This window comes from Platalea leucorodia (genome assembly GCF_965183815.1).
Source record: "Platalea leucorodia genome assembly, chromosome: 1".
In the NCBI taxonomy this organism is placed as follows: domain Eukaryota; kingdom Metazoa; phylum Chordata; class Aves; order Pelecaniformes; family Threskiornithidae; genus Platalea; species Platalea leucorodia.
In genome coordinates, this window is record NC_138823.1 from 92,069,525 (window position 1) to 92,094,113 (window position 24,589).

Genomic DNA, 24,589 nt, shown 5'->3' on the forward strand with positions numbered 1-24,589 from the left:
GGGGGAGCGAAGGAGGCTGTGCGGGTTACCTGCCGTGGTGGGCGGCGGCCATTTTCTCGGGGGGGCGGGGGCGCTGAGGCTCTTTCCTGCCGCAACGGCCAAATGGCCGTTGGCCGCCGGGAGGGGAAGCGCCCCCGCCGCCGGCTGACGCCCGGGGCGCGGCGGAGGAGGGGCCGAGCTCCCACCCTTTCCCCCGGCTCGGCGGCCCTTCCGGGGGAAGGGGAGGGAAGCGCCCTGGGAGGAGGGGAGCGCGGCGCCCGGTAGGGTGAGTGCGGCGGCTCCGCTGTCCTGCAGATATCATTTTTTTACGGGAAGCTTGTGTTTTTTTAAAGAAGTGTAGGCTGTATGGCGTTGCTTTTATTATTATTTTTTTTTCCTCTTTCGTGGCGTGGTTTCTGCTTCTTGTCAGCTGGAGCCGCAGCGGTGTGCCGGGAATGCTTTTTATGTGTAGGAGTGACGGGGGCACCGCGGAAACGTTGAGTTTTAACGTGTTTCATGGTGCCAGGTCCAGCGCGGGGGCAGAGAAGGATCTTTTCCCTCCCTTCCTATTCCTCAGTCTGCGCCCTGGCGAGTGTCAAACCCTTGGCTTCTTGTGCCCGAGCGTGCTGGGACCGCGTCGGATCTGCGGGGCTCCTCCCTGCCCCTTTCCCCTCCTGCTGAGGCAGAGGGGGCCGAGGGCCGGCGGCAGCGGGCGGTGGCAGGGCTCCGTCACCCCCCCGCGTCCCACCACCTGCCCCTGGAGAGGTGCGAAGTGGGGAGCCGTTACCGGGAGCTGTTGGAGATTTTGCCCCGCAAGTGTTTTAACATCGCTCCCAACTTTCCAAATCTTAAATAGCCCAACTGAAGTGCATCAGTGCCAGTGCACACAGCGTGGGCCACAAGCAGGAGGAGCTGGAAGCTGTTGTGTAGCAGGAAAACAATGAAATAGTTGGCATCACAGAAACATGGTGGGATGGCTCGCACAACTGGAGTGCTGCAATGAATGGCCATAAACTCTTCAGAAGGGACAGGCAAGGAAGGAGGGGTGGTGGGGTAGCCTTGTATGTTAGGGAGTGTTTTGACTGTCTAGAGCTTGATGATGGTGCCGATAGGGTTGAGTGTTTATGGGTAAGAATGAGGGGGAAGGCCAACAAGGCAGATATCATGGTGGGAGCCTGCTATAGATCACCCAGCCAGGATGAAGAGGCAGACAAAGTATTCTACAAGCAGCTGGGAGAAGTCTCACGATCACTAGCCCTTGTTCTCGTGGGGGACTGCAACTTACCAGATGCCTGCTGGAAATACAATACAGCGGAGAAGAAACAGTCTAGGAGGTTCCTAGAGCATGTGGAAGATAACTTCCTGACACAGCTGGCGAGGGAGCCAGCTGGGGAGGGCACCCTGCTGGATCTGTTGTTTGTGAACAGAGAAGGCCTGGTGAGTGATGTGACGATTGGAGGCCGTCTTGGGCATAGTGATCATGAAATGATAAAGAGTTTTTGATTCATGGAGAAGTAAGGAGGCGGGTCAGCAGAACTGCTACCTTGGACTTTCAGAGGGCAGACTTTGACCTGTTCAGGAGCCTGGTTGACAGAGTCCCTTGAGAGGCAATCCTGAAGGGCAAAGGAGTCCAGGAAGGCTGGATGTTCTTCAAGAAGGAAATCTTAAAGGCACAGGAGCAGGCCATCCCCATGTGCAGAAAGATGAGTCGGTGGGGCAGAAGACAGGCCTGGCTCAACAGAGAGCTTTGGCTGGAACGTGGGAAAAAAGGGAGAGTTTATGACCTTTGGAAGAAGGGGCAGGCAACTCAGGAGGACTACAAGGATGTGAAGTTACGCAGGGAGAGGATTAGAAGGGCCAAAGCCCAGCTGGAACTTAAACTGGTTACTGCTGTAAAAGATGACAAAAAAATGTTTCTGCAAATACATTAGCAACAAAAGGAGAGCTAAGGAGAATCTGCTTCCTTTATTGGATCTGGGGGGAAACATAGTGACAGAGGACAAGGAAAAGGCTGAGATACTTAATGCCTTCTTTGCCTCAGTCTTTAATAGTCAGACCAGTTGTTCTTGGGATACGCAGCCCCCTGAGCTGGAAGACAGGGAGCAGAATGAAGCCCCCATAATCCAAGGGGAAATGGTTAGCGACCTGCTACACCACTTACACACAGGTCTATAGGGCTGGATGGGATCCACCCAAGGGTACTGAGGGAGCTGGGGGAGGTGCTCACCAAGCCACTTTTCATCATCTGTCAGCAGTCCTGGCTGACCGGGGAGGTCCCAGTTGACTGAAGGTTAGCAAGTGTGACGCCCATCTACAAGAAGGGCCGGAAGGAGGATCTGGGGAACTGCAGGCCTGTCAGCCTGACCTTGGTGCTGGGGAAGGTCATGGAGTAGATAATCTTGAGTGCCATCGTCCAGTATGTATGGGACAACCAGGGGATCAGGCCCAGTCAGCATGGGGTTATGAAAGGCAGGTCCTGCTTGACTAACCTGGTCTCCTATGACAAGGTGACCAGCTTAGTGGATGAGCGGAAGGCTGTGGATGTTGTCTACGTGGACTTCAGTAAGGCCTTTGATACCGTTTCCCACAGCATTCTCCTGGAGAAACTGGCTGCTCATGGCTTGGATAAGTGTACTCTTCACTGGGTAAAAAACTGGCTGGATGGCCAGGCCCAAAGAGTTGTGGTGGAGTTAAATCCAGCTGGCGACTGGTCACAAGTGGTGTTCCCCAGGGCTCAGTGTTGGGGCCAGTTCTGCTGAATATCTTTATTAATGATGTGGATGAGGGGATTGAATGCACCCTCAGTAAGTTTGCAGATGACACCAAGTTGGGTGGGAGTGTCAATCTGCTGGAGGGTAGGAAGGCCCTACAGAGGGACCTGGACAGGCTGGATCCATGGGCCAAGGCCAACTGTATGAGGTTCAACAAGGCCAAGTGCTGCATCCTGTGCTTGGGTCACAACAACCCCATGCAACGCCACAGGCTTGGGGAAGAGTGGCTGGAGAGCTGCCTGGCAGAAAAGGACGTGGGGGTGTTGGTCGACAGCTGGCTGAATACGAGCCAGCAGCGTGCTCAGGTGGCCAAGAAGGCCAATAGCATCCTGGCTTGTATCAGGAACAGTGTGGCCAGCAGGACTAAGGAAGTGATCGTCCCCCTGTACTTGGCACTGGTGAAGCTGCACCTTGAGTGCTGTGTTCAGTTTTGGGCCCCTCACTACAAGAAGGACATCGAGGTGCTGGAGCGTGTCCAGAGGAGGGCAATGAAGCTGGTGAAGGGTCTGGCGCACAAGTCTTATGAGGAGCAGCTGAGGAGCTGCGGTTTAGTCTGGAGAAGAGGATGCTGAGGGGAGACCTTATCGCTTCCCACAACTACCTGAAAGGAGGTTGTAGTGAGGTGGGGGTCGGTCTCTTCTCCCTAGTAACAAGGGATAGGACGAGAGGAAACGGCCTCAAGCTGCGCCAGGGGAAGTTCAGGTTGGATATTAGGAAAAATTTCTTCACCGAAAGGGTAGTCAGGCACTGGAACAGGCTGCCCAGGGAAGGGGTTGAGTCCCCATCCCTGGAGGTATTTAAAAGACTGGTAGATGTGGTGCTTGAGGACATAGTTTAGTGGTAGACTTTGCAGTGCTAGGTTAATGGTTGGACTTGATGATCTTAAAGGTCTTCTCCAACCTAAGTGATTCTGTGATTCTAAGTGACACCCCTTTGCCTCAAGAAAGCATGCTTTTGTTCAGGGGATGGGAAAAGGGACGATTGTGCTGCAAACACAGCTTCCTCTGTGGAGTTGGACACCGCCTGATGTTCATCACCCTGAGCTCCCCCTCTGGCTGTATTTGAAACGGTTGGTGTGCGACTCCTCTGAGGTGAGATGAGGAGGCATCTGCATGTACCAGGTGCTAATCCATGTTGTAGTCTTGGTGGGATGTGTCTCCTGGGCTGCAGGCTGGAGGACAGCTGCACCCTGCTCTGGCCAGGTTCCCCTGTGGCACAACTGGTAGCTGGGAGAGACACTGCAGTGTGTATCTGCTGTTTAATCTAGATACAGCTTTTCTGTCCCTTTAGACTGTCCTAAAGCATAGCTGTCTACCGCTGAGAATATATGCTTCAAATTCATAGTGGTAGGAATACATAGGGCATCCAGAAACCTCTGCAGGTGTGCCTCATTTCTGACCTGCAGAGCCCACAGGGAGACCAGAGTGAGGAATGAGTTGCTGTGGGCAAACCCTCTGATCACTGAGGGGTTTGCAGTAAATAGTTTATAATTAACTGACAAATATGTGCTTGTATTGTATGTTTTTTGTTCCTTAAAGTGCAGTCATTCTGTCTTGTCTCCAAAACTGCTCTGATGAGAAGGGTATCAGTAGTTCCATTGCTATTCATGAGCTGTGGAGAAAGCATGGATAACTGTAGAGGTACAATTCCTAGCCTTGTGTCCCAGCTGTTGAAATATTACTTACAGTTTGGTTAATGCGCTGATTTTCAGGTAGGCAGATAGTGTGAGTTGTGTCCTTTTGTCTGTAAATTCTTGCCTGTCATGGAGGACCCTACAAAAACTTTCTAGATATTACTGGTTACTGCTGTTACTATTCTTGTGCATTTTCACCTCAGGTCAAAAAACCTTGCTAGCAATCTGACAGGTATCAGAACTCTGGTCTTCACTGTAACCAACATGAACTGAAAATACAAAGTGCCTCCTGCTTATGCTGTAAAGTACATGTAGTTAAATTACTTGTTTCAGACAGAATTGGAGAATTGTTTCCATCTAAGCTTGCCTCCCCCCCCCTTTCAGTTATGGGAGAAGAGAAACAGGAGAAAAGTTACTACTGTTTACTGCAAAGCTACTAGCAAGAAATTTTCTTGGGTGGAAAATGAGGCATACAGAAACTTGTTCTTTCCACCTATTTGTTTGAGATAATGAATTAGTAATATGAATTAGGTGTTGGTTTTGTATTTTTTAGCAACATGTCAACATTAGGCACTGCCTTGAGGGAAAAACAAAACACAGAAACCTTTACTACCAGCTGATATCTTAGGATGTCTGGTGATACTTACCTGTAGTTAACTCGGCATTCTAGTATTTATTGTTCCTTTGATAGGTATATGGTTTAATCTCAGGTTAGTTAACTACCTACACAGCTGATGTATGTAGAGTATGACAGGCATCAAGTTACACATGTTGAGGGGTAAATAAAGTACTGTAAAGTTATCTATGAGCAGGTTTTTTTATTGTGTCTGTTTCTGTGTTGTAGGCAATAAAATGGAACTGAAATGGACTTTGATTTTTCTTTGTACTACAGCAGGAAATTACAGTAATCTGTTATGCTGACCAAATAACTTTTTTTCTTTTCTTGTTTAATCTTGTAGGTCAAGTCATTCTGCTGACTTCTACCAGACTGGCTGTTAGGTTTAAAACACAGTGTGCACACATACAAGTAAGCTGAAGTTAATACCGAAGATACGTAGACTTAGAGAAGGTAAGAGTTTATAATTCTGCTATTCTGATGCCTCACTATTTGCTCTGGTTTTCCTGTGAAAGTGAATAATTGTCTTTGTGATGTCAAAAGAGACTTCTTTTAATAAATCCTGAACAAAATACTGTTGTATATGATAATCTCAAACTATGTAATACTATTTACCCAGTGGAGAGTCTAATGACACCAGTGGGAATTGCTGTCTCTGTTACAGGTATGGGATTGAAACAGAAAAGCAAACAATAAATCCCTAAAATGACTCAAGTGCGGAGTATGGCATTTAAGGTGCTTGTTCCACCAAATCAGTTTTTCAGTGAGCTGATAATTTTCCAGCCTAATTGTGACACTTGCTGCGTAGTTCATACTGGGAAATGTAAAAGACAGAAATAATTTCTCAGTTTGTATTCAAATAAATTTGAGCTGTTCTTGTTTTGTGTTTTATCTCCCAGGCTCTGAACCATGGATAGCATCTGTGCAGCAAATACCACTTTTGCACTCGACCTCTTAAGAAAGCTGTGTGAAACTAAAAGCGGGCAGAATCTATTCTTTTCCCCTTTTAGTATTTCTTCTGCTTTGTCTATGATTTTGCTGGGTTCAAAAGGTAACACCGAAGCCCAAATAGCAAAGGTAGGTCTAAATAAACTTAGTGTATTGAATTTGTGACCATATGAACAACAAATCTGTGTTATACCTGTGACCTGCACTTATGCTAAACTATTATTATCATTCTGGTCTCAGAGCGCAGAGGTTTTCCTTTGGTATGTGTGTAAGCAGTACCTGTTTTTATAGGGGGAGCTTCCTTTGGTATGAAATTAAGAGGTTCCTGGTTTTTGTTGTATGGGGTTTTTTGTGCTTTTGGTTTTTTTGAGAGAAATTTTCCTTCAATATGTCATTAAGAGGTACCTAGGATTTTTTTGTAGGTTTGATGAATCTCTAGCTACATAAAATATTTCTTTTTATCTTCTTTGGGCTTAATATGAGACTATATATGTTTTGAAAATGTAGCCAGGCACATAAGAAAAAAAATTTAAAGTCCACCCTGTATGCATGTCAAAATGGTAGCTGCACTTTGTTTTAATTTTTTTTTAAACTTTCTCAGGTGGCAAATACCACTTGGCATATTTTTTACATATGCAATTGACAGTATTAAATGCATAATCAGTCATTTTTGTTACTATGTTTGCCTCTTTTGCAAAGCGGAAGAGGAGTATAAACACATATTTCGTTTTCATTTATATCTATAAAAGTTTCTCTAAAATTACATTATATTATTGCCATACTTGGAGATATTCAACATCTGTCTGGACATAGTCCTGGGCTACCAGCTGTAGATGGCCCTGCTCGAGCAGGGGACTTGTACCAGATGACCTCCAGAGGTCCCTTTGAACCTTGACCATTCTGTGATCCTCTAATGCTTGGCTTGAGTGAGGGAAACTAAATATGGCTGACTCTTCTGCACCCTAATTTTATTACTTGTACAACATCTGGCTGGGTGCATCATATGTGACTTGCATGATAAGCTCCAGATTATCATCTGGTGGGAGGTGTGATGAAAAATCTTTTGGCTTCAAGTCACAGTTTTTAAACCCAAAAGTAAAAAAAAAAAAAAAAATTGTTCTGAAGCAAGTGTGTTTAGAGAAGGCATGGACTCCACTGAGGATGCTTGTCTTTCTACAGGTACTTTCTCTGAACAAAGCCAAGGATGCTCACAATGGGTATCAATCGCTTCTCTCTGAAATTAACGATCCAAACACCAAATACATACTGAGAACTGCTAACCGGCTTTATGGAGAAAAGACATTTGAGTTTCTCTCAGTAAGTAACCATTAAATTTGTGGGGTTTTTTTAGTATAATGCACTTGGTTTCCTTTGGAGGTCAAAGGCAGGCTTTGGGTTTTACTTTCCAGATTTTCTAGGCTGAGACCTACCAGTGTGATAGATTGTGCCAAAGCCCAGTATCTGAACTTGGTGGAGGTAGCCTGTGATCTGAATGCACAACTGGTGCAAAGCACTATAAAAATCCATCAGACTCTAAATCTTCAGGGTTCTAGGATCCATTCATATTTTTGGTTGCGGGACAAATGGTTGACATATCTCTTTTCCCTGGAATGTGTGTAAATGTGGTAAAAAAGAACTGTTATTGCTCTTCAGCATGGGCAGTATTTTGTAGTTTTTCTGTTATGGAAGTCATTCAGAGAACATACTGAGAGGAGTACATTACTTTTTAAGATTTTCCTTATCATAAGATCTAAATAAGGATAATAGGTATTGTTATACATGTTTCCTTAGGTGCTTCCCGAGAAGCAAGAAGATGTAAGGCTTCCCCCCACCCCCCGGCGTGATTTACAGTGTTTCTTTTTATGAAGAACGCTAGTGTTTCATTTGTCTTAATAGATTAAAATTACATGGATTGTACTCTAAAACTTTGCATCTGTGTAATAAATATCTAACTCTTATTAAATCAGAGAAGCTACGTTTTTCTCTCGAAGAAAAATCAGTTTCCCCTCTGAACTAAAAGTTTTCTATTAGTCTGGGAGGTTTAACAATGAAATTTATGTAGAGAGAAGCTTACAAAATCATATGTTCTCTCACTGAAGCAAACCCCCCCCCCAAAACTGGCCATGTCATTTCTCAATTAAGTTATGTAGAACTTTCTAGCATAGTAAGCAAGCCATTTGACTTAATAACATACAGTGGACAATTCCTAGTTCAAACAGGTGATATAAAACCTAATAGGAACGTGTCAGACAAAACTTTAATGGCTCTGTATGAAGCTGGGGGAGGGAAGTGAGCAGATTTTCTTGGTGTATTTAAGAATACTCTGTGGTTCAATTACAGTAAAATATATTGCTGAAAAGCTGTTCTGAATGTCCATGTTAGTCATTTATAGAGTCGAGTCAGAAATTCTACCATGCTGGACTAGAACAGACTGACTTCGTGAATGCTTATGAGGATTCCAGAAGACAAATAAATGGCTGGGTAGAGGAAAGGACGGAAGGTGAGTGTTTTGCAGAGTACCCTGTTGTATTTAATAGCAGCTAAGGCTTGGGTAAACAGCTATTTCAAAATAGAATATTGTGAAGTAAAAAAATCCAAACATTGAGCTCTTGCTGTTTGGTATATGATTCTCTTATCTACTGTGTATGAATTATAGAGTAGATACTATATTAGATACATGTCAAACTGTTAAAAATTGTTTGGGTTTTTTTTTTTTCCTATGTATCATAAAGGTAAAATTCAGAACCTGTTGGCGGAGGGGATTCTTAATTCACTGACAAAACTTGTGTTGGTGAATGCCATCTATTTCAAAGGCAACTGGGAAAAGCAGTTCAACAAAGAGTCAACAAAAGAAATGCCATTTCAAATTAACAAGGTACGATGTGCTAAAATGCTGACAACTGTTACTCTGAAGTACTCTGAAATGAATACGTTTAACTCTGCAGGAAAAAAGAAATCATTCAAGCAGGGTTACGTTCGGTAGGCTGTATGGAATTCCTTATACTCTCTCCCGTTAATATGAACACTCTGTTTAGTTTCTGTTAAGTTTCACATAATTACTAGAAACTTTAATATAACAATTAAATATTTCTTTCATTGTCTCTTCTTTTTTCCTTTACTTTTCTTGTTTGACAGAGATAGCCCTCTACATAGTTACAGAGCTTAAAACAGAACCGAGGAGAAGAAAACAGTTGAGTGAAGCTGTCGGGCTATTTGAGAGTTGTGAACAATTTCACGGAAGTCAGTGAACTTGATTATTTTAGCATAAAACTGGTGTGGACAAGAAAAGAAATGTTCCCTTAGGTTGTAGGCAGAAAAGAGCAGTTCTACATGTGCAGAAACTTCTGTATATGTCTTCTTCAGTCAATTGCTATTATTTTAAGATCAGAGTCTTTGGGATCCAGGTAGCTGTTGGAGAAAGCTGTAAGATGTAAGTTTGGGGAATGCTGCCTTGGCTCACCCAAGGAACTCGCTTTTAGATATGCAAACAACTGCACGTCTCTCTCCTTGTAAAACTAAATGGCTTAAGTTTGTATTTTCATCCTACTAATGACTAGCTGCTGATTAGCTGCAGAAGTCTGTGAGTAGGCTCAAATGAGCAATTGGAAATACCAGGTGTAACCTGAAGTTTTAAGCTAGTTATTTTACAATCTGTCCAGTAGCAGAGATTTATGTTAACATCCCAGGAGTCTTTCCAGCATCCTGTGACATTATTTCTGTGACTCTTGCACTTCCTGTGACTCACTGGATGACTTTCACATGCTGTGTGGCCTTTTCTTTGCTTCTCCATCCTTTTCATGTGTCATTGCTGCTGCAAAGTAATTTCTGCCACATGCTCTGTGGGCATTGTTTCAATGGGCTTTATTTTAAAAACAAAAAACTACTTGCATGGTTATCTCATGAAGGTAAGGGAGAAAGCAATGAAACTCTTAACTGAAGAGGAGAAAATACCGATTTAAACAATATGGAGCAGCAGCGACTGTGAAAATGGAAGGAGATAGCAGAGAATGAAACTGAGAAGAAAAATCTTTCCCCTCCTTATTACCTGTATGACTTTTAAGAATTCAAAATAATACTCCCACTTTTTTGGCATTTTTAGTATCGTTTTAAAATATTTTAATTCTCCTTTGTTATAGCACTTGGAGCCACATGGACTAAAAATGAAAATACTTACATTGACATTACTTTGTATTCATTTAAAGCAAGGAACACAGGCCCTGCTTCTTACCAGCTTTGTTTACTGCTTGTCACTAGTTCTTAAGTGAGCAAATTTATGTGTCCCTGCCCCTTTGCCTTAAAGGAAACTTCACAGACATTTCCACATTAGTAATTAAATCTCAGGGATCCTTACTTCTTATCTCTTGCTTTACAAAAGACAGTGGTGGGACTGTACTCTGTGGTGTGTTTAGTTCTCTTCAGTCAAATTCTAAAAAGCCCTGTGTAACTGGATGCTTGCTTCGTATTTCAAGACCAGCATACTAACTCAGTACTAACTGTTGTCATCTCTTTATTTTTAGGAAGAGACCAAACCTGTGCAGATGATGTTCAAGAAGGACACATTTAACATGACCTATATTGGGGACTTCCAGACCAAAATCCTTGAGCTCCCTTATGTTGGTAACGAACTCAGCATGATCATCTTGCTCCCTGATGCAATCCAGGATGGATCCACTGGCTTGGAAAGCGTAAGTTGTTCAGCTAAATGCAAAGACAGTCTGTATCCCTCCAGGAAAGAGAGCTTGATACTGCATATAGACCTGCAGTTCAGTTCCAAAGCTATCACATCACTGGTGCTCGACACCAGCTGAAGTGTCCCACACCTCCCTGCTGCCAAAGCGATCGGCATGCCTTGTGTCACCGCTGGTCGAGCTGTGTGCTGCCCCCTTGGCCAGAGGCTCTGGAAGACCTGGCCCTCCTGAGGAGCAGAGGTTAGCTGTGGTTATGGTGAAGGCATAGTACGGTGAGCGTCGTATGTGGTGAGAGGGGATTTGGGGGAGCTCTTAGGAAGTCCTATGGCTTGTCCTGTAGGTCGTCTTCTGTTCTGAACAGCTGGCAGATTGTCTCTGGCCTGCCACCTGGAAACAGGCTCACAGGAAAGTATAGGATCTCTTCTCTTGTGGAGATATGATAGAAATTTTGGCTATTTCATGCTCTGGACAAGGAATTTATAGATAAGGCTTTCTAACACTGACTGTAAAGGGCATTGTGAGCAGACTTTTTCATCAGCCTGTCAACCTGAAGGAGGATCCTGTGGTTAAGAGACAGAAGAACTGGGTTCAGTTCCTTAGGGACCTTGTCAGTTCCATGCCTTTGCTTCCAATATGTTAAAAACCAACAACCCCAAAACAAAACAAAAACAAACAAACAAACAACAACAAAAACAAAAACAAAAAAAAAAAAAACAAACAAAAAAAACCAAAAAAACCCCCAATCTAACATGCTTTATAAAAGCAAACTTTATGTGGAAGGGACTGATCTGTATTGTATCTATCAAAAAGCACATGGGCTTGATCTCAGCTGGGGCTGTAGTCTCTAGTGAGAAGTATAACTTGTGCTTTTGGCTTGAGACCCTCTAAACCCTGGGAGAAAGATGCATATTATGCACTATGTAAACAAACACAGTAATCACCACTTTTGGCTGCGTAAACCTGACTCTCCTTTTAATTACGTAACTTTTGCGTTTTTCTTTAGCTGGAAAGAGAACTTACGTATGAGAAGCTGATAGATTGGATCAATCCTGAAATGATGGACTCTACAGAGGTGAGGGTGTCTTTACCCAAATTTAAACTGGAAGAAGATTATGATCTGAAACCCATTCTGAGCAGCATGGGAATGCCTGACGCATTTGACTTAGGGCAGGCAGACTTCTCGGGCATCTCAGCTGGCAACGAGCTGGTGCTCTCTGAAGTAGTGCACAAGTCCTTCGTGGAAGTCAATGAAGAAGGCACTGAAGCGGCAGCCGCCACGGCAGGAGTGATGATGATGCGCTGTGCAATGATTGTTCCAGAATTCACTGCTGATCATCCCTTCCTCTTCTTCATCCGGCACAACAAAACTTCCAGCATTTTATTCTGTGGCCGATTTTGCTCTCCCTAAGAAGGAGATGTCTTGGCGGAAGAGCTGCCGTTACACAATAATGTTCTGTTTCTTTAGGATAGGGCTGCTCTTCTTGCACTAATTGCCTCTTTCAGCTGTGCCTGAAGCCGCTGCTGTCGTCTGCATCTCAGGCTTGAACAGATTAACAGAGCCGTGTGCAGCAACTGCCACTTACAACAACTCTCTTGCCCTGCGCGCCCGAGTGTGGAGGTGTCTCGCTTCTTGCTGGCACAAAACCATCCCGCTTCCTCTGTCCTTGTAGTCCCCATTGCCCTTCACGTTTTGTGGCCACCAGGCTGCAAGTCAGGCAGTGACGTCTCATAGGAAAGGAAGAAGTGAATTTTGTTTCTGATGAGGCTGGAGCACATCTTTAGCTCCCTTCCCCCTTTTTCCTCCCATCCTCCCTCTTTCCCCCCCCCCCCCCCCCCCCTTCCAGCCTCATCCATTTAATATCCTGATACATTCCCTAGAGATGAAAGGAGTCTCTGGCAGCCTGTTCCAGGTGTTGCTAAGCATCCTGACTAGACAGGTTTTTTTTGGATAATACCTGGACAAGCACTTAGGCAAGAATGGGAGTAAAAGTATGTCTCTGTACCAAATGTCCACACAGGGTATTCCGGGGGTCAGGATCATTGTTTTATCATCACGGGACACCTGGGTTTATTACCTACCGCCTAGTCTACTACTCTTTTAACAAAGAATGTAATGAAAAAGCATATGGTGCCTATGCAATATTTAAATGACAAAGCTTTAATTTTTTGCTCTGTTATATATTTTTCCTATTCATATTTTCTGAAACCCTTTAGTTTAACTGTATAATACCAAAGACAGCTGCAATAGCTTACATACAGCGATTTGTTTTGTAGTTTCTGTTCCTGAAATAATAAAAGAACCGTAAGTGCTGTAGGGCTCTCTTTTTTCCCAACTATAAGTTATGCATTTTTTTTTTTTTTTTTAATCTGTAGTGTGAAAAAACCAATTATTTCCTGATGGAGTACAAGCAGCTTCTGGGTAGCTGGTCTGGAATTCATTGTTAAACCTGGGATTTTCTGATTTGAAGGCGGGGAGCCCGCCCGGCGGTTCAGTCACCTTCAACTCCAGTTAAAGGGCGGGGGGAGAAAAAGCATCGGGTTAAAGCGAAGAGAAGCCTCCGTGCTGTTATTTCCTTAAATCAAAAAGCTAAGGATAACTGTGACCTAAACGTTGAGCGTCAACAGAGCAGCGTGACGGGGAGGCAGTGACGTGCTACCCCGGGCGGCGCGGCAGCCCCCAAGCCTCCATCGCCCGTGCAGGAGGGGTTTGGTTTTTAATCACCCCCCGGGGGCGCCCCTCTCCCCTTCGCCGGGAAACCGCGGCCCCGGGGCCGCCTCCCCCGCCCCGCCCCGCCCCGCCCGGGGCTCCGCCGTCCCTTCCGCGCCGCTCCGCGCAGGTAGGCGGGCGGGCGGGCGGCCCTGGGCTGCGCTGGGGCCCCGCGGGGCGGGAGGGGGCCGGGGGACCCCCGCCCCCGGCTGCTTTATGCAGGAATGAGGCGATAACGGGACGGAAAGCGGAATTTTTTCCTCTCCCCCGCCCCGCGGCGGCGGGGTCTGCGCGGGGCGGCCGGCGCCTCTCGGGCAGCGGCGGGGCGGGGGCTGTAAGGCGGCTGGTTTCGGTGAGACGCTTGCATAGAGCGGTGGTGTGAGCATGTGAAAGTGAAAGTACGCTTTTGGGTTTGGGTTTGGTGTTTTGTTTTTTGGTTTTTTTTGTTTTTTTTTTTTTTTTTTTTAGCATAGAGCTAGATAAAATAACATTGCAAAGATGCCGGGCGTTTATCCATCCGGCGGTGGAAGCAGATAGTGTTCTTTTGCAATTCCTGTAGAAAGACTGTGCTGGAAATACCCCAGTGCTGGCGCGAACTCCTCCATGTAGTTGGGTCTGGAGAGTACTTGTAACAGTATTGCTGGGCGGCTGCCCTGGTTGCGGGGGCCAGATGCGCAAGTGCCTGCGTCTAAAATGAAACTCCTTCAGGAAACAAGCTAGAAACAGCCAAATCCGAAAGTCCGGCTGCAAGCAAGCAGAGAAGCAGGAATCTGAGCTGGAAGGTTTTCCAGCATCAAGCGGTACTGCCGCTAGCCTTTCTGTAGGTTTTTGCCCCTGACCCAGCCCTCGCACCTTTCACCCCACCCCGCTCCAAGGGCCTCCTAGGGAGCATCTCGCCGGGAGGAATCGCTGCTCCGGCTGCGCAGTGTCAGCCCTGAAGCCTTGTCTGTTCTGCGCTTTGCTGCTGCCTCCGCTAGCCGGTGCGTCACCTTCGGCTGACGAAGCCTCCGGGCTCTGCCCACGCGCTCAGGGGCGCTCGGCCCTGTTGGGACTCAGGTGCCTTCGTACCTGGATGCAGCGTGCAGGTAGCTCGCTGGTTCTCGGCAGAGCAGGCTGGTGAAAATAGGGGTGCTTTACACCGCTGAAGGTAAGCGTATACTTAAGCCTTTGGCAGGGTTGACACCTTTTTTTGGCGTGGTTTGTGCCATGAAGATGGGCGGTTTGCTGAAAGCTGTCTAATTCTCCCTGCGCAGGTACTGCGAATGCTTTCTGTGCGGGATTTGGGTGGGAGGCTTGGGGGAAAGCTGCACGAGTGAGTTCTCTGGGGTGTGCTGGGTCTGTGAGGCTGACAGACTTTCACTTGCAATCCTGCCAGCACACATACTTCCCATTTCAAGGTAGAAGGCAAGGAATTTTTTTAAATCATGTCTTTAAAGTTAGTGTGATAGGGAAGGTTGGGATATACAATTTATGTGGAAAAAAATATGCTTTTTCAATGATGTGACTGATTTTCTTCTTTGAAGAAGGTGCACTGACAATGAAATTCTTGCTGTTTCTGTACCCAGCTGCAACCCGATTAATCCAGTCATTACTCTGCCAGTTACACAAGGTTAGGTTAGGTTTCCCGGAGTCCTTACTGACTTTTATTTTTCAGCTATAACCATGGAGAGCCTGCGTAATGCCAACAGCAGATTTGCACTTGATCTGCTCGAAAGGTTTAATGAGACCAACCCAGCAGGGAATGTTTTCTTCTCTCCTGTCAGTGTGTCTGCTGCTCTGGCCATGGTCCTTTTGGGGGCCAAAGGTAATACAGAGGCCCAGGTGCTGAAGGTTAGTTAAAAAAAAATTCTCTTTTGCTTTATATTTTATTTACATTAAAAAATGTTTTGTTTTAGGGGAGGGAAAATGAAAGGAGGGTATTATTTTTATGTTCTCAGGGCAAGATTTCTGTCATGCTCACTGAGTCTTCCTCGGGCTCCTTTCTGCAGTTACCTCCTGCCTGCCCTGCTCCAGAGCCCTCTTTCCGTATTTGCTGTGGCCCTTGTTTCTCACTTAATTTCACTTACTAAGTTAGTTCTTGAAGTAGGAAACTGAGTTCATTAATGAATCAGTCTCCATTTAAATTGACTGGAGTTTCCAGCAGCAAGGCCTTACTAGTTTTTGTTGAGACGTTTCGACAAAGAACTGTTGCTTTGTAATACAAGGTTACAAGCGGTATGCTTATTACTAATAATACCGTGTATTTTGTAAGGAACACAATGTATAGTTTTATATGTAAAGCATAACAACTGCGATGATAATACATGATGATGCTACCTAAGTATCAGTATCTTACTAACAGCTAGGCACTTGGTTACCTCAGAGGAGCTGAGCCCACATGCTTGTTCTTACTGTAGCCTTAGGTTAGGTAGGATAGTTTAAAAAGCTTCATTATTAATTGCAAAAATGGTGTACGCAGGAGTGTGCCAGGTTCCCCTGAGGCCTCCCACACGGAAGGGACTCGGCCGCTATTACTTTTCTCCTTTGCTAGGCTCACACCCACTAGTGCGAAAGGGCGTATGACACTTCTCGGTGCAGTCATTGTCATGTACTTGCCTATGAGTAATTTCACCTTTGTATTCTGGACTTTAGGAGGAACTGTTTTATACTGTTGAGTGGTGCTGTGCTTACTGAATAAGACAATAAAATGACTTTCTCACTATTTGTACAAACAGACTTTGAACGTATATGCCATGTAATCAAACTGACAGCCCCGCCTAGGATAAACGTACTGACAGCAGAAATCATGCAAAAGGAACTTGGGGAAAAAAATGTGTTTCAGCACAGTCACCTTCAATAATGCATGTTCCCATACCATAGTGCTTTACTTATGAAAACATAGCTAGTTAGGGAGGCAGTGATTGATACCTGTCAAGGACTGTTTGCAAGCATATAGAAATTTGTTTCTGTGATCATAATCCTATTGTACATTTCCTCCATGATGTTTTTGCTCAGCTATTCAGATGTACAACACAGCTTGCATTAATGTGGGCAGCAAGGCCTGACAAAAATCCCAGTGAGATAAAATGAAGGCTTTCTTTTGAATCCAGTGGCTGTTTCTCAGCAGTCTTCCGTACTGAGAAATACATGATTTAAGTTTGAATGTGAATGTCCCTGCTTTGGCCTAGTCTTCCCTGTCAATGAGGTCTGGCAGCTCCTGCTGTCGTATCTGTAAGCCTTGGCTAGCCCGCTTGGCTCTGGGAAAGGAGGTACTGGTAAAGAGAAACTCCAGTGATGCATTTGATTTTTAAGATGATACAGTTTTGGTTTTTTTAATATATATATTAAAAAGCAGTTATTTTTCATAAAAGATAATTGTTCTAAGTTTTCTTGAGACCTCACCTGTGCTAGTTTTGATTGTATGTTCTGAAAAGCAAAACCCCGGGTTCCCTTGAGCCAAAGAGGGAAGCAAGAAAGCTGAAGTGTCTCTATGGCATCGTCTCTCTTTTCAATTCCGTGCCTGGGAATGAGTCCTCATGCCCAGTGGTCCACGGAAGGGAGGCATGCAGATGTTACGCAGACAGGACTCAGGGTTATGATCAACAGCTTCAGCTGTGACTATGTGTAAACTAGGAGCTTTATAGAAGTGGCTAACACAGGTGGTGTAGCACCAAGAAATGGTTTCATTCATTCTTTGAGGTTTACAGAAGTCTCTAAACAGCTTCCAGCCTCTTCTTTTCTCTTTCTTCAACCTACCTACCTGCTGGATCAGACCCACCCTATAGATATACTGTGTGTTCTTTTAAGATAGTATTAGCAGCAGCTAGTTCTCTTCTGTTATTATTTCAGACGCTTCATTTTGACAAAGTTGAAGATATTCATTCAAGATTTCAGACTCTGACTATGGATATAAACAGAAGCAACGCTCCCTATCTCTTACGGCTTGGCAATCGGCTTTTTGGAGAGAAGTCCTACAGCTTTTTGCCGGTACGCTGGTGCAGATCATGATGGTGTGGTGCAACTTGGTGGGAAAATGCAACTCTGAGTATTTATGAAGTAGAAATATTTCTAGGCGTATTTCTAAATGTTACTGGGCAGTCAACAAAAGTGTTGCATACATGCATATGCATTTCTCTATCTGTAAGCATCCGTGCATCTCACTGAAAGGATGTTACACAGCAAATCCTTTCCATTGCTTGTTTGGTTCTGCTGCTCTTGAGCTCAAGAGAAAGATCATTTGTCTAGGTTCTTAGTTTACAGCAACTGTCATAACATCCCACTCTGTTGCAACCAGCTTTTTAGGATGCAACCAGCTCTGTGTCTGTTGCAATCAGCTTTTTAGGATTTTCATTGGTCTAGTACCACATTACTTAAATATTTTTGAAAGCACTGTATTTGGGAGGGGATGCCCGACATGTCTGAACAGCATGCCTCTTCACCAGTGAACTATACCTTTGCGTGTACCTAGGCTGCTATTTTTATCCCTCTTCAGCTCTTCCGGAGAGTTTTGTTTTATCCTAGCTGTGCTTAAGCCTGTTTCAGGAGAACGACAGGTAAATATTGCAACACCTGCAGTAAGCACCCCATCAGCTGTATACGTGGCAGAGGTACTATGAGGCTTACTCTGATGGGGGAGGAAAAAAAACCCAATCCCAGAAACCTCCCAGGCAGTGCACTGTTGGAGCCCCACCTCAGAGCAGATGATAATCTGTTTGACATGCACCTTATCTACATCATAAAGAGATGTTTTCTTATCTGCATGCAATGAAAGCTATTCTTATCATTCCAAAATCTAGGATTTCCTGACTAATACTCAGAAATTATATGGAGCTGATTTGGCTACAGTTGATTTCCTTCATGCTTGTGATGAAGCCAGGAAAGAAATTAACCAGTGGGTAGAGGAGAAAACTGAAGGTAAACTACTTCGGTTAATGAAATAACTGGTAGTGTTTCATACTCTGGGAGCAGGAATAGCTTAATTTTTCCATGAGATATTCACTTGATGCGTTGACAGAACCAGAAAATACCTAAGCAAGCCATTTAAACAGTTCCATAAGTCCTGAGACACTTCCATTTTTTGTGTTCAGGCTGATGAGTGGAGGAGAGGTGCCTAAACATAGATTTATACTCATGAGTTGGGGAATTTGTTTTACACAGTCCCAGTCCATATTGTATATATATTTCTAAATCCAGTAATCCTAAATGTGTGTGTTTTCTTGTTCTTGTATGATGAGTCATATGTGACAGTTTAAGCTAAAAATGTTACATTTTCATCAAATTACTGTATATCAAAAGTTACAGTAGTGTGTACTATTAAAAAGTATGGTGAAGTAAAGAGACAGGTACTGAAAAACACCTTATTACAGGAATGGACTAGAGTTTTATATTTGTAGTATTTCTGTGGCATCAGTTTCTTCATGTGTGTTTTATGTGCCATAAACTTATTACAAGATTTTGTTGTGCTTTTCTTTTCTGCCCTCTCTGAAGGTAAAATCCCTAATCTGCTGTCTGAAGGCTCAGTTGATAGCATGACCAGGCTCGTACTCGTGAACGCTATTTATTTCAAAGGGAACTGGGAAGAGAAATTTGAAGAAGCCAACACCGCTGACATGCCATTTCGGTTAAATAAGGTAATACACATATGTCTTGGTAGTATATATCTAATGAAAAGGTCAAATAATGTAGGTGCTAAAGCGAAGCTTTGCTTACAGATTAAATAATAAAAAAATATAAATAAGAAGTCTTGCATGAATGCTTTCAGTTCACCCGATGGGTTTTTTATCGATCCTAGTATTTTTCTGTATTCAGCAAGCTATTTGTTCTCTCACTTACTAGAATAGTATCAGAGATAACTCCCACATGTAGATTAGGACCCTGCTTGTGCCTAGCAGAGTTTCTGTCCACTAGCAGTTTCAGGTGCTATGAACTGTGCCTGTTTGTGATGCTAGGTAAACAGTGTTAAAATGATTGCACATTTCGGTTAAGCCCCATTTTCTTGTTCTGTATTCTGCTTATGTTAACAGCTTTACAAGATACTGTATACAGTCATCTGCTTTATGGTGAACAGAGTTGATCATTGTTGACTTTTAATGTAATTTTTGGGGCTAGAACAATATAAAGGTACAGGAACTCAAAGAAATTGTTTCAGTTTCTGCGAGGACTGTGCTATAGAAGCCAAAGGAGAACCAAATATAATACAAACTCATGTCTTCAGAAGAAACTGGTGTTAAACAGGCAGTCAGGAGTCTGACAAAGGCAGTTTTATAATCACCTGATATAATGGAGGAAGAGTTTTTGCAAGAATGCAATTTTTAACTTACTTGTTTCCTATTAGTTCTTTAAATTAGTATTTTCTTAACTGTTACTTTTGGTACCTTTTATCCATCCAGAATGAACGAAAGACAGTGAAAATGATGTATCAGAAAAACAAATTTCATTTTGGGTATATCCCTGAAGTGAAGATCCGTATTTTAGAGCTGCCTTACGATGGAAGAGAACTTAGTATGATCATCCTGTTACCTGATGACATTGAAGATGACTCCACTGGACTGCAGAAGGTGACCCATCTAAGCTAATACGCTTATTTAATGGATACATTCAGACATTCAAAATTAAAGCCTTAATGAACCCTTATTCTCAGAGCCCTATATCTATCAAGCATATTTTTAGACAATGCTCTGCTAGGATGGCAATAAAGAATACGTGCACGTGCTGCATCAGGAAGAGGTGTTCTGGTTGTGTAGCTTGTGTTCATGCATCCTTTGGCTTGCTGAACTGAACCGTGAGGGAGACTGCGAAAACAAAGTTAACCATGAGAATTAACTTACCTTGCTTATTTTTTTTAATGACAGAACTTTTCTTTCATTACCTTTGAAAGTCTTTATTTTCTTAGTCTTAAAGCAGTGAGAATGTTTTCCATTAAATGACCAGGAATGCATCAGCTTCTTCGAGCTCTCTGATGATGATTTTACTGGTTACTGGTTTTACTGGTTACTGGTTACTGGTTTTTAATTATGTAATTCCATTTAGTTAGATTACACAGTAAGAAAGACTGGGTTTAGTTGCTATCAGTGCATGTTTTTTCTCTTCTGTACATTGCAGCAAGAAGCAAATGTCTGCATTCCTTTGTAAAGTAAAAACTGCACTGACTCCACTTAATTTTAATAGCATTTGTTTGATCTATATGGAGCTATCAAAGATATGGGTATGGTCAATTTTGTGTAGTTGCTTTATAGTTGTATAGTGCTCTATAAAGCCTTGTAAACGTTACTGAAAATGAAATATTTCTACACTGGTGATATGTAATGACCTCTGTCTTTTTAATTCTAGCTGGAAAAGCAGCTTACCTTAGAGAAGCTCCAGGAATGGACATGTCCAGAGCATCTATATTCCACTGATGTTCATGTGCGTTTGCCAAAGTTTAAGCTAGAAGAAAGCTATGACCTTAAATCAGATTTAGCTGCTATGGGCTTGTTGGATGTATTTGACAGCGGCAAGGCTGACTTGTCAGGAATGTCAGGGGCACGTGACCTCTTTCTCTCTCAAATTGTCCACAAGGCTTTTGTAGAAGTGAATGAGGAAGGCACGGAAGCTGCAGCTGCCACTGCTGGCATTGCTATGCTCTGCATGGTTATGGAAGAGGATTTCAATGCTGACCATCCTTTCCTTTTCTTTATTCGCCACAACCCAACACAAAGCATACTTTTCTTCGGCAGATACGCTTCTCCATAAAAGAGAACTTAGCATTTGTAGACCAGTTCTTGCTGTAGTCAATGAAAGCTTTGTTCCCAAATGAGTTGGGTTTTGATGTAGAAAGTTAATATTCCTGTCTTGAGTTCCTAGTAGCTTTGACCGAGATTCTGCCTTTCCCATTAAAACAATCCCAGAAAAAATGAAGAGTAATTTATTTTTCTTTCTTGAGATTGACATCATCTTTAATGACTAGGAAAATCTTAACTGTAGGCAGAAGAAATCTTTTGAAATTGGACTAGAACTAGAAATACTTTTGGAAGAAACCTGTGTCTTTTAAAGCACAGGATCGCCCTGTGTGCATCTTTGCATGGGTTTCTCTGTGTTGACAGCCCCGTTGTGATAATTTATAATAATCCAGTCATTTCTTACACATGTATGCTAGGATGTCCTTGCAAAGCTATTCCTCCCCTAAAGTCTTGCTTTTCAAAGATATCTCAATAAAATACTTCTAGGCACCAAAAGGCATGTTCCCGAACAGCTGAGTTTACTCAGTTCTGTCGTGAAATAGAAGGTCAGATAACATTTGTTTAGAGACATCTATTAATAGAGAAAGGATTAAGCTACTTTAACAAAAGTAACCCCTTCCAGTCATTAGCCAGAAAACTTGCAATACAGCTTTTGAATGAGGAGGAGGAGGAGAAATGAATAACAACTTTAGGTGACACATTTAAAGAGGATTTTTAAAACTTATAGTCTGGTGCCCTTTTAGTTATCGAAAATGTGAATATGTTTCAGGGCTTAGAGGTGTTAGGCGCTTTAAGCTAATGGGTAGCTTTCTGCAAGTTCAGAAGCTTTCAGCATGACACTAGATTCTGGCTAGAACCTATGTGATCCTCCAAAAATACTTCAGCTTCCCAGAGAATAACTGTGTATAATCTGCAATAAATATCTGACGTGTCTCTTTATGTAGAAGGATTCAGCATTTACTGAGCTGACTTCCACTAACTCGTTATACACAAACCTTTTGTATTGTGCAACAGCCTTATGCCTGGGAGCCACTGTAATTACATACCGTTAGTGTCCTGTGCTTACTTCTGGAGGTTATTTGCTTGTATCCTGTAGAGCTTGGGTACTGTAACATTTACCTGTACAACCTCAGTTCTAAGTGGGGCAAGTAATTGCAATCTGGATATTAATTTTGTCTTTAAGGAACAAATAAAAGTATTTTTCTTAAACTTGTGTTCAAAATGGAAATTTCTGCACGCAATTTAGTATTTCGGAGTACAAAACCAACTGTCTACCTGAAGGCTAGCTCCAAAGAAAACCACTGGTGCGGCAGGTGTGATCAGCTGTATGAAGTCCTTGGCCTGTTCAGAGTAGGTGAAAATACTGAAAAACAAATTACTTAGTAGAAGAGATGATTGCATGAGCCATCAGCTTCCCCTGGAAGTGTAATGACCACAGCTGCTAGCACCTACAGGGAACTGGGAGAGAGCAACGGTTTACGTGAAATGACACAAGCACTTGGTCTGCACATCAGTAAACATGTTTCCGTGTGTTAGCAATACCTCAGTTGCAAAGGCTCTGGTAAATTTGTAAAGGAGAGCGTGTATTGCAGCATGCAGATGTGAACGTAACCCTTTCTATGCTGAATGCTTTAAAAAACCAATGCTTTGCAAAGAAGTGAAAAATACTAGCACAAAACCCATGTAAAAATTTGGAACGGTTTGACGTTGCCTTAGTTCTGGGTTTCTGGGCCTTCATCTTCAGCCTTTTGGCAAATAAAGCTGCTGCTGCCATAGGTGGGTTTTGACTAAGTAAGGCTCAAAAACCTCTTGTAATTACATCCTTATCTTTATATGCTTAAACTCAGTCAATGAATGCAAGATATATGACGTCTGAAGGCTTTTAGGGCTGTAATTACAAGGAGATCAGAAGAAAGATAAAACCTTGCATAATAGTACAAATCATCATAGCTTTATGAGGATACTCATGTATTTCTTTATACTGAGACTTTGGTCTCAGTATACAGAAACTGAACTATTATATTGAGGCATATTTGGTTTGCTACAGACAGGATGCACGAAAGAAAATCTCAGCAATAAGAGTCTCAATAAAGTCAGCATCATTTGCCTCACATTCAACCATTCTAAAACAACCAGTAAACCTACTGGTAAATATTCCCCTCCCATAATTCATGTCCCACAGTAAGACCGTGGTGGGTGTTTTTCCTTAATACTTTTTTTCTGTGCTCCTGTCAGAACAAGTGACTGACAAGGGCTGACTCCAACAGGGAAAAGTGGAATGTCAACTATAGTCATGTTTCTCAAAAATAAAACGCTGCTTCAACTAGCTCATGCGAAGGACTTTTTATTTTTAGACCTACTGAATGAACACAGGTCTCGCTGCCTTCAAAGCTTGGTAATTTTTCAGTATGAGATGCTTTAACTGAAGACCAAGGAAGAAACTGTAATTTTAATGAGTTAAAGATGCAACATACAAGATGAGAGAATGCCACATCGGAAGTCTCAATATAAAATCAGGAGCCTAGCCTTAGTCTTAGCTAAGTAACAGTCATAAATCCACACACACAATCCACAAAAAATACTTCCCATATATAAAATCTTTTGTTTATATCGATCTAGGAGACTGCAAGATTAACAAGTCAGCCTGACTGCAGTTAAATTTCCTAGGAGGGGACCGATAAGTACTTGAGCATGAACTTCCCTGTTCCATTTGCAACAGGCTGCTGGTGTGAGAAGGCGGCACGTGAGTTTCTTCCAGTGGAAGAGAGGATTGCAGCAGATGGAGTTCACTCTCCGTTTTGGCCTCTCCTAAACAGACCAGGCTTTATAACAATCCAAAACTCAGAGCAATATTTGCTCACTGTGATGTGATGAGTACGCCAGACTTTGTACTACTTCTTACATAGACTCTTTACGATAGCCCTTTGATTTCAGTGATTTAAAAAGAAAAAACACCACCCACCACCACCATTTGGCTGCTTTCTATCTGATTCATACAGTTGAAGTTGCTCTTCCTAGAAAGTAAATACAACAGCACGGATAAGGAGGACAGTTATCTCTGGGTTTTAAGTCACCTTATCCTAGAGATGAATTTACATAGATGAGTTAACTCAGAGCATGTTTAGTAACACTTTCACTGTTAAATGCTTTTATGTATTTATGTATGACCAAAATCCTGGTAAAGTATATAAACCTGATCAAGTCTCCAGATGTCCTCGATGTCCAGATGGAGATCAGTGAAAAGTGGTGTCCTTCAGGGGTCCGTGCTGGGGCTAGTGCTGTTTAATGTCTTCATCAATGACATAGGCAGCAGGACCGAGCACAGCCTCAGCAAGTTTGCAGATGACACCAAGCTGAGCAGTGCAGTTGACACACCTGAGGGATGGGATGCCATCCAGAGGGACCTGGACAAGCTTGAGAAGTGGGCCTGTGTGAACCTCATGAGGTTCAACAAGGACAAGTACGAGCTCCTGCACCTGGGTCAGGGCAATCCCCAATATCAGTACAGGCTGGGGGATGAAGGGATTGAGAGCAGCCCTGAGGAGAAGGA

The 24,589-nt window shown here is 43.3% G+C and overlaps 1 protein-coding gene across 1 annotated transcript; it reads left to right on the forward strand.

Annotated features, from left to right (window-relative positions):
- The first annotated feature begins 227 nt into the window (after positions 1-227).
- Positions 228-23,301, forward strand: LOC309598543 (uncharacterized protein). Its single transcript, XM_082329223.1, has 16 exons — positions 228-265; positions 5,343-5,452; positions 5,899-6,076; positions 7,127-7,264; positions 8,330-8,447; positions 8,680-8,822; positions 10,465-10,632; positions 11,639-12,023; positions 12,139-12,245; positions 13,421-13,472; positions 14,997-15,172; positions 17,171-17,308; positions 18,118-18,235; positions 18,809-18,951; positions 19,711-19,878; positions 20,651-23,301. The coding sequence occupies exons 3-16, from the start codon at positions 5,909-5,911 to the stop codon at positions 21,050-21,052; spliced, it is 2,424 nt and encodes an 807-aa protein (XP_082185349.1). The 5' UTR covers positions 228-265; positions 5,343-5,452; positions 5,899-5,908; the 3' UTR covers positions 21,053-23,301.
- The last annotated feature ends 1,288 nt before the right edge of the window (positions 23,302-24,589 follow it).

Excerpts from the sequence above, each read along its gene's own strand:
- LOC309598543 (XM_082329223.1), top strand. The coding sequence starts at position 5,909 with ATGGATAGCATCTGTGCAGCAAATACCACTTTTGCACTCGACCTCTTA. Across the intron at positions 8,448-8,679 it reads GGTAGAGGAAAGGACGGAAG|GTAAAATTCAGAACCTGTTG; the intron begins GTGAGTGTTTTG and ends TGTATCATAAAG. Across the intron at positions 15,173-17,170 it reads CAGAGGCCCAGGTGCTGAAG|ACGCTTCATTTTGACAAAGT; the intron begins GTTAGTTAAAAA and ends TTATTATTTCAG.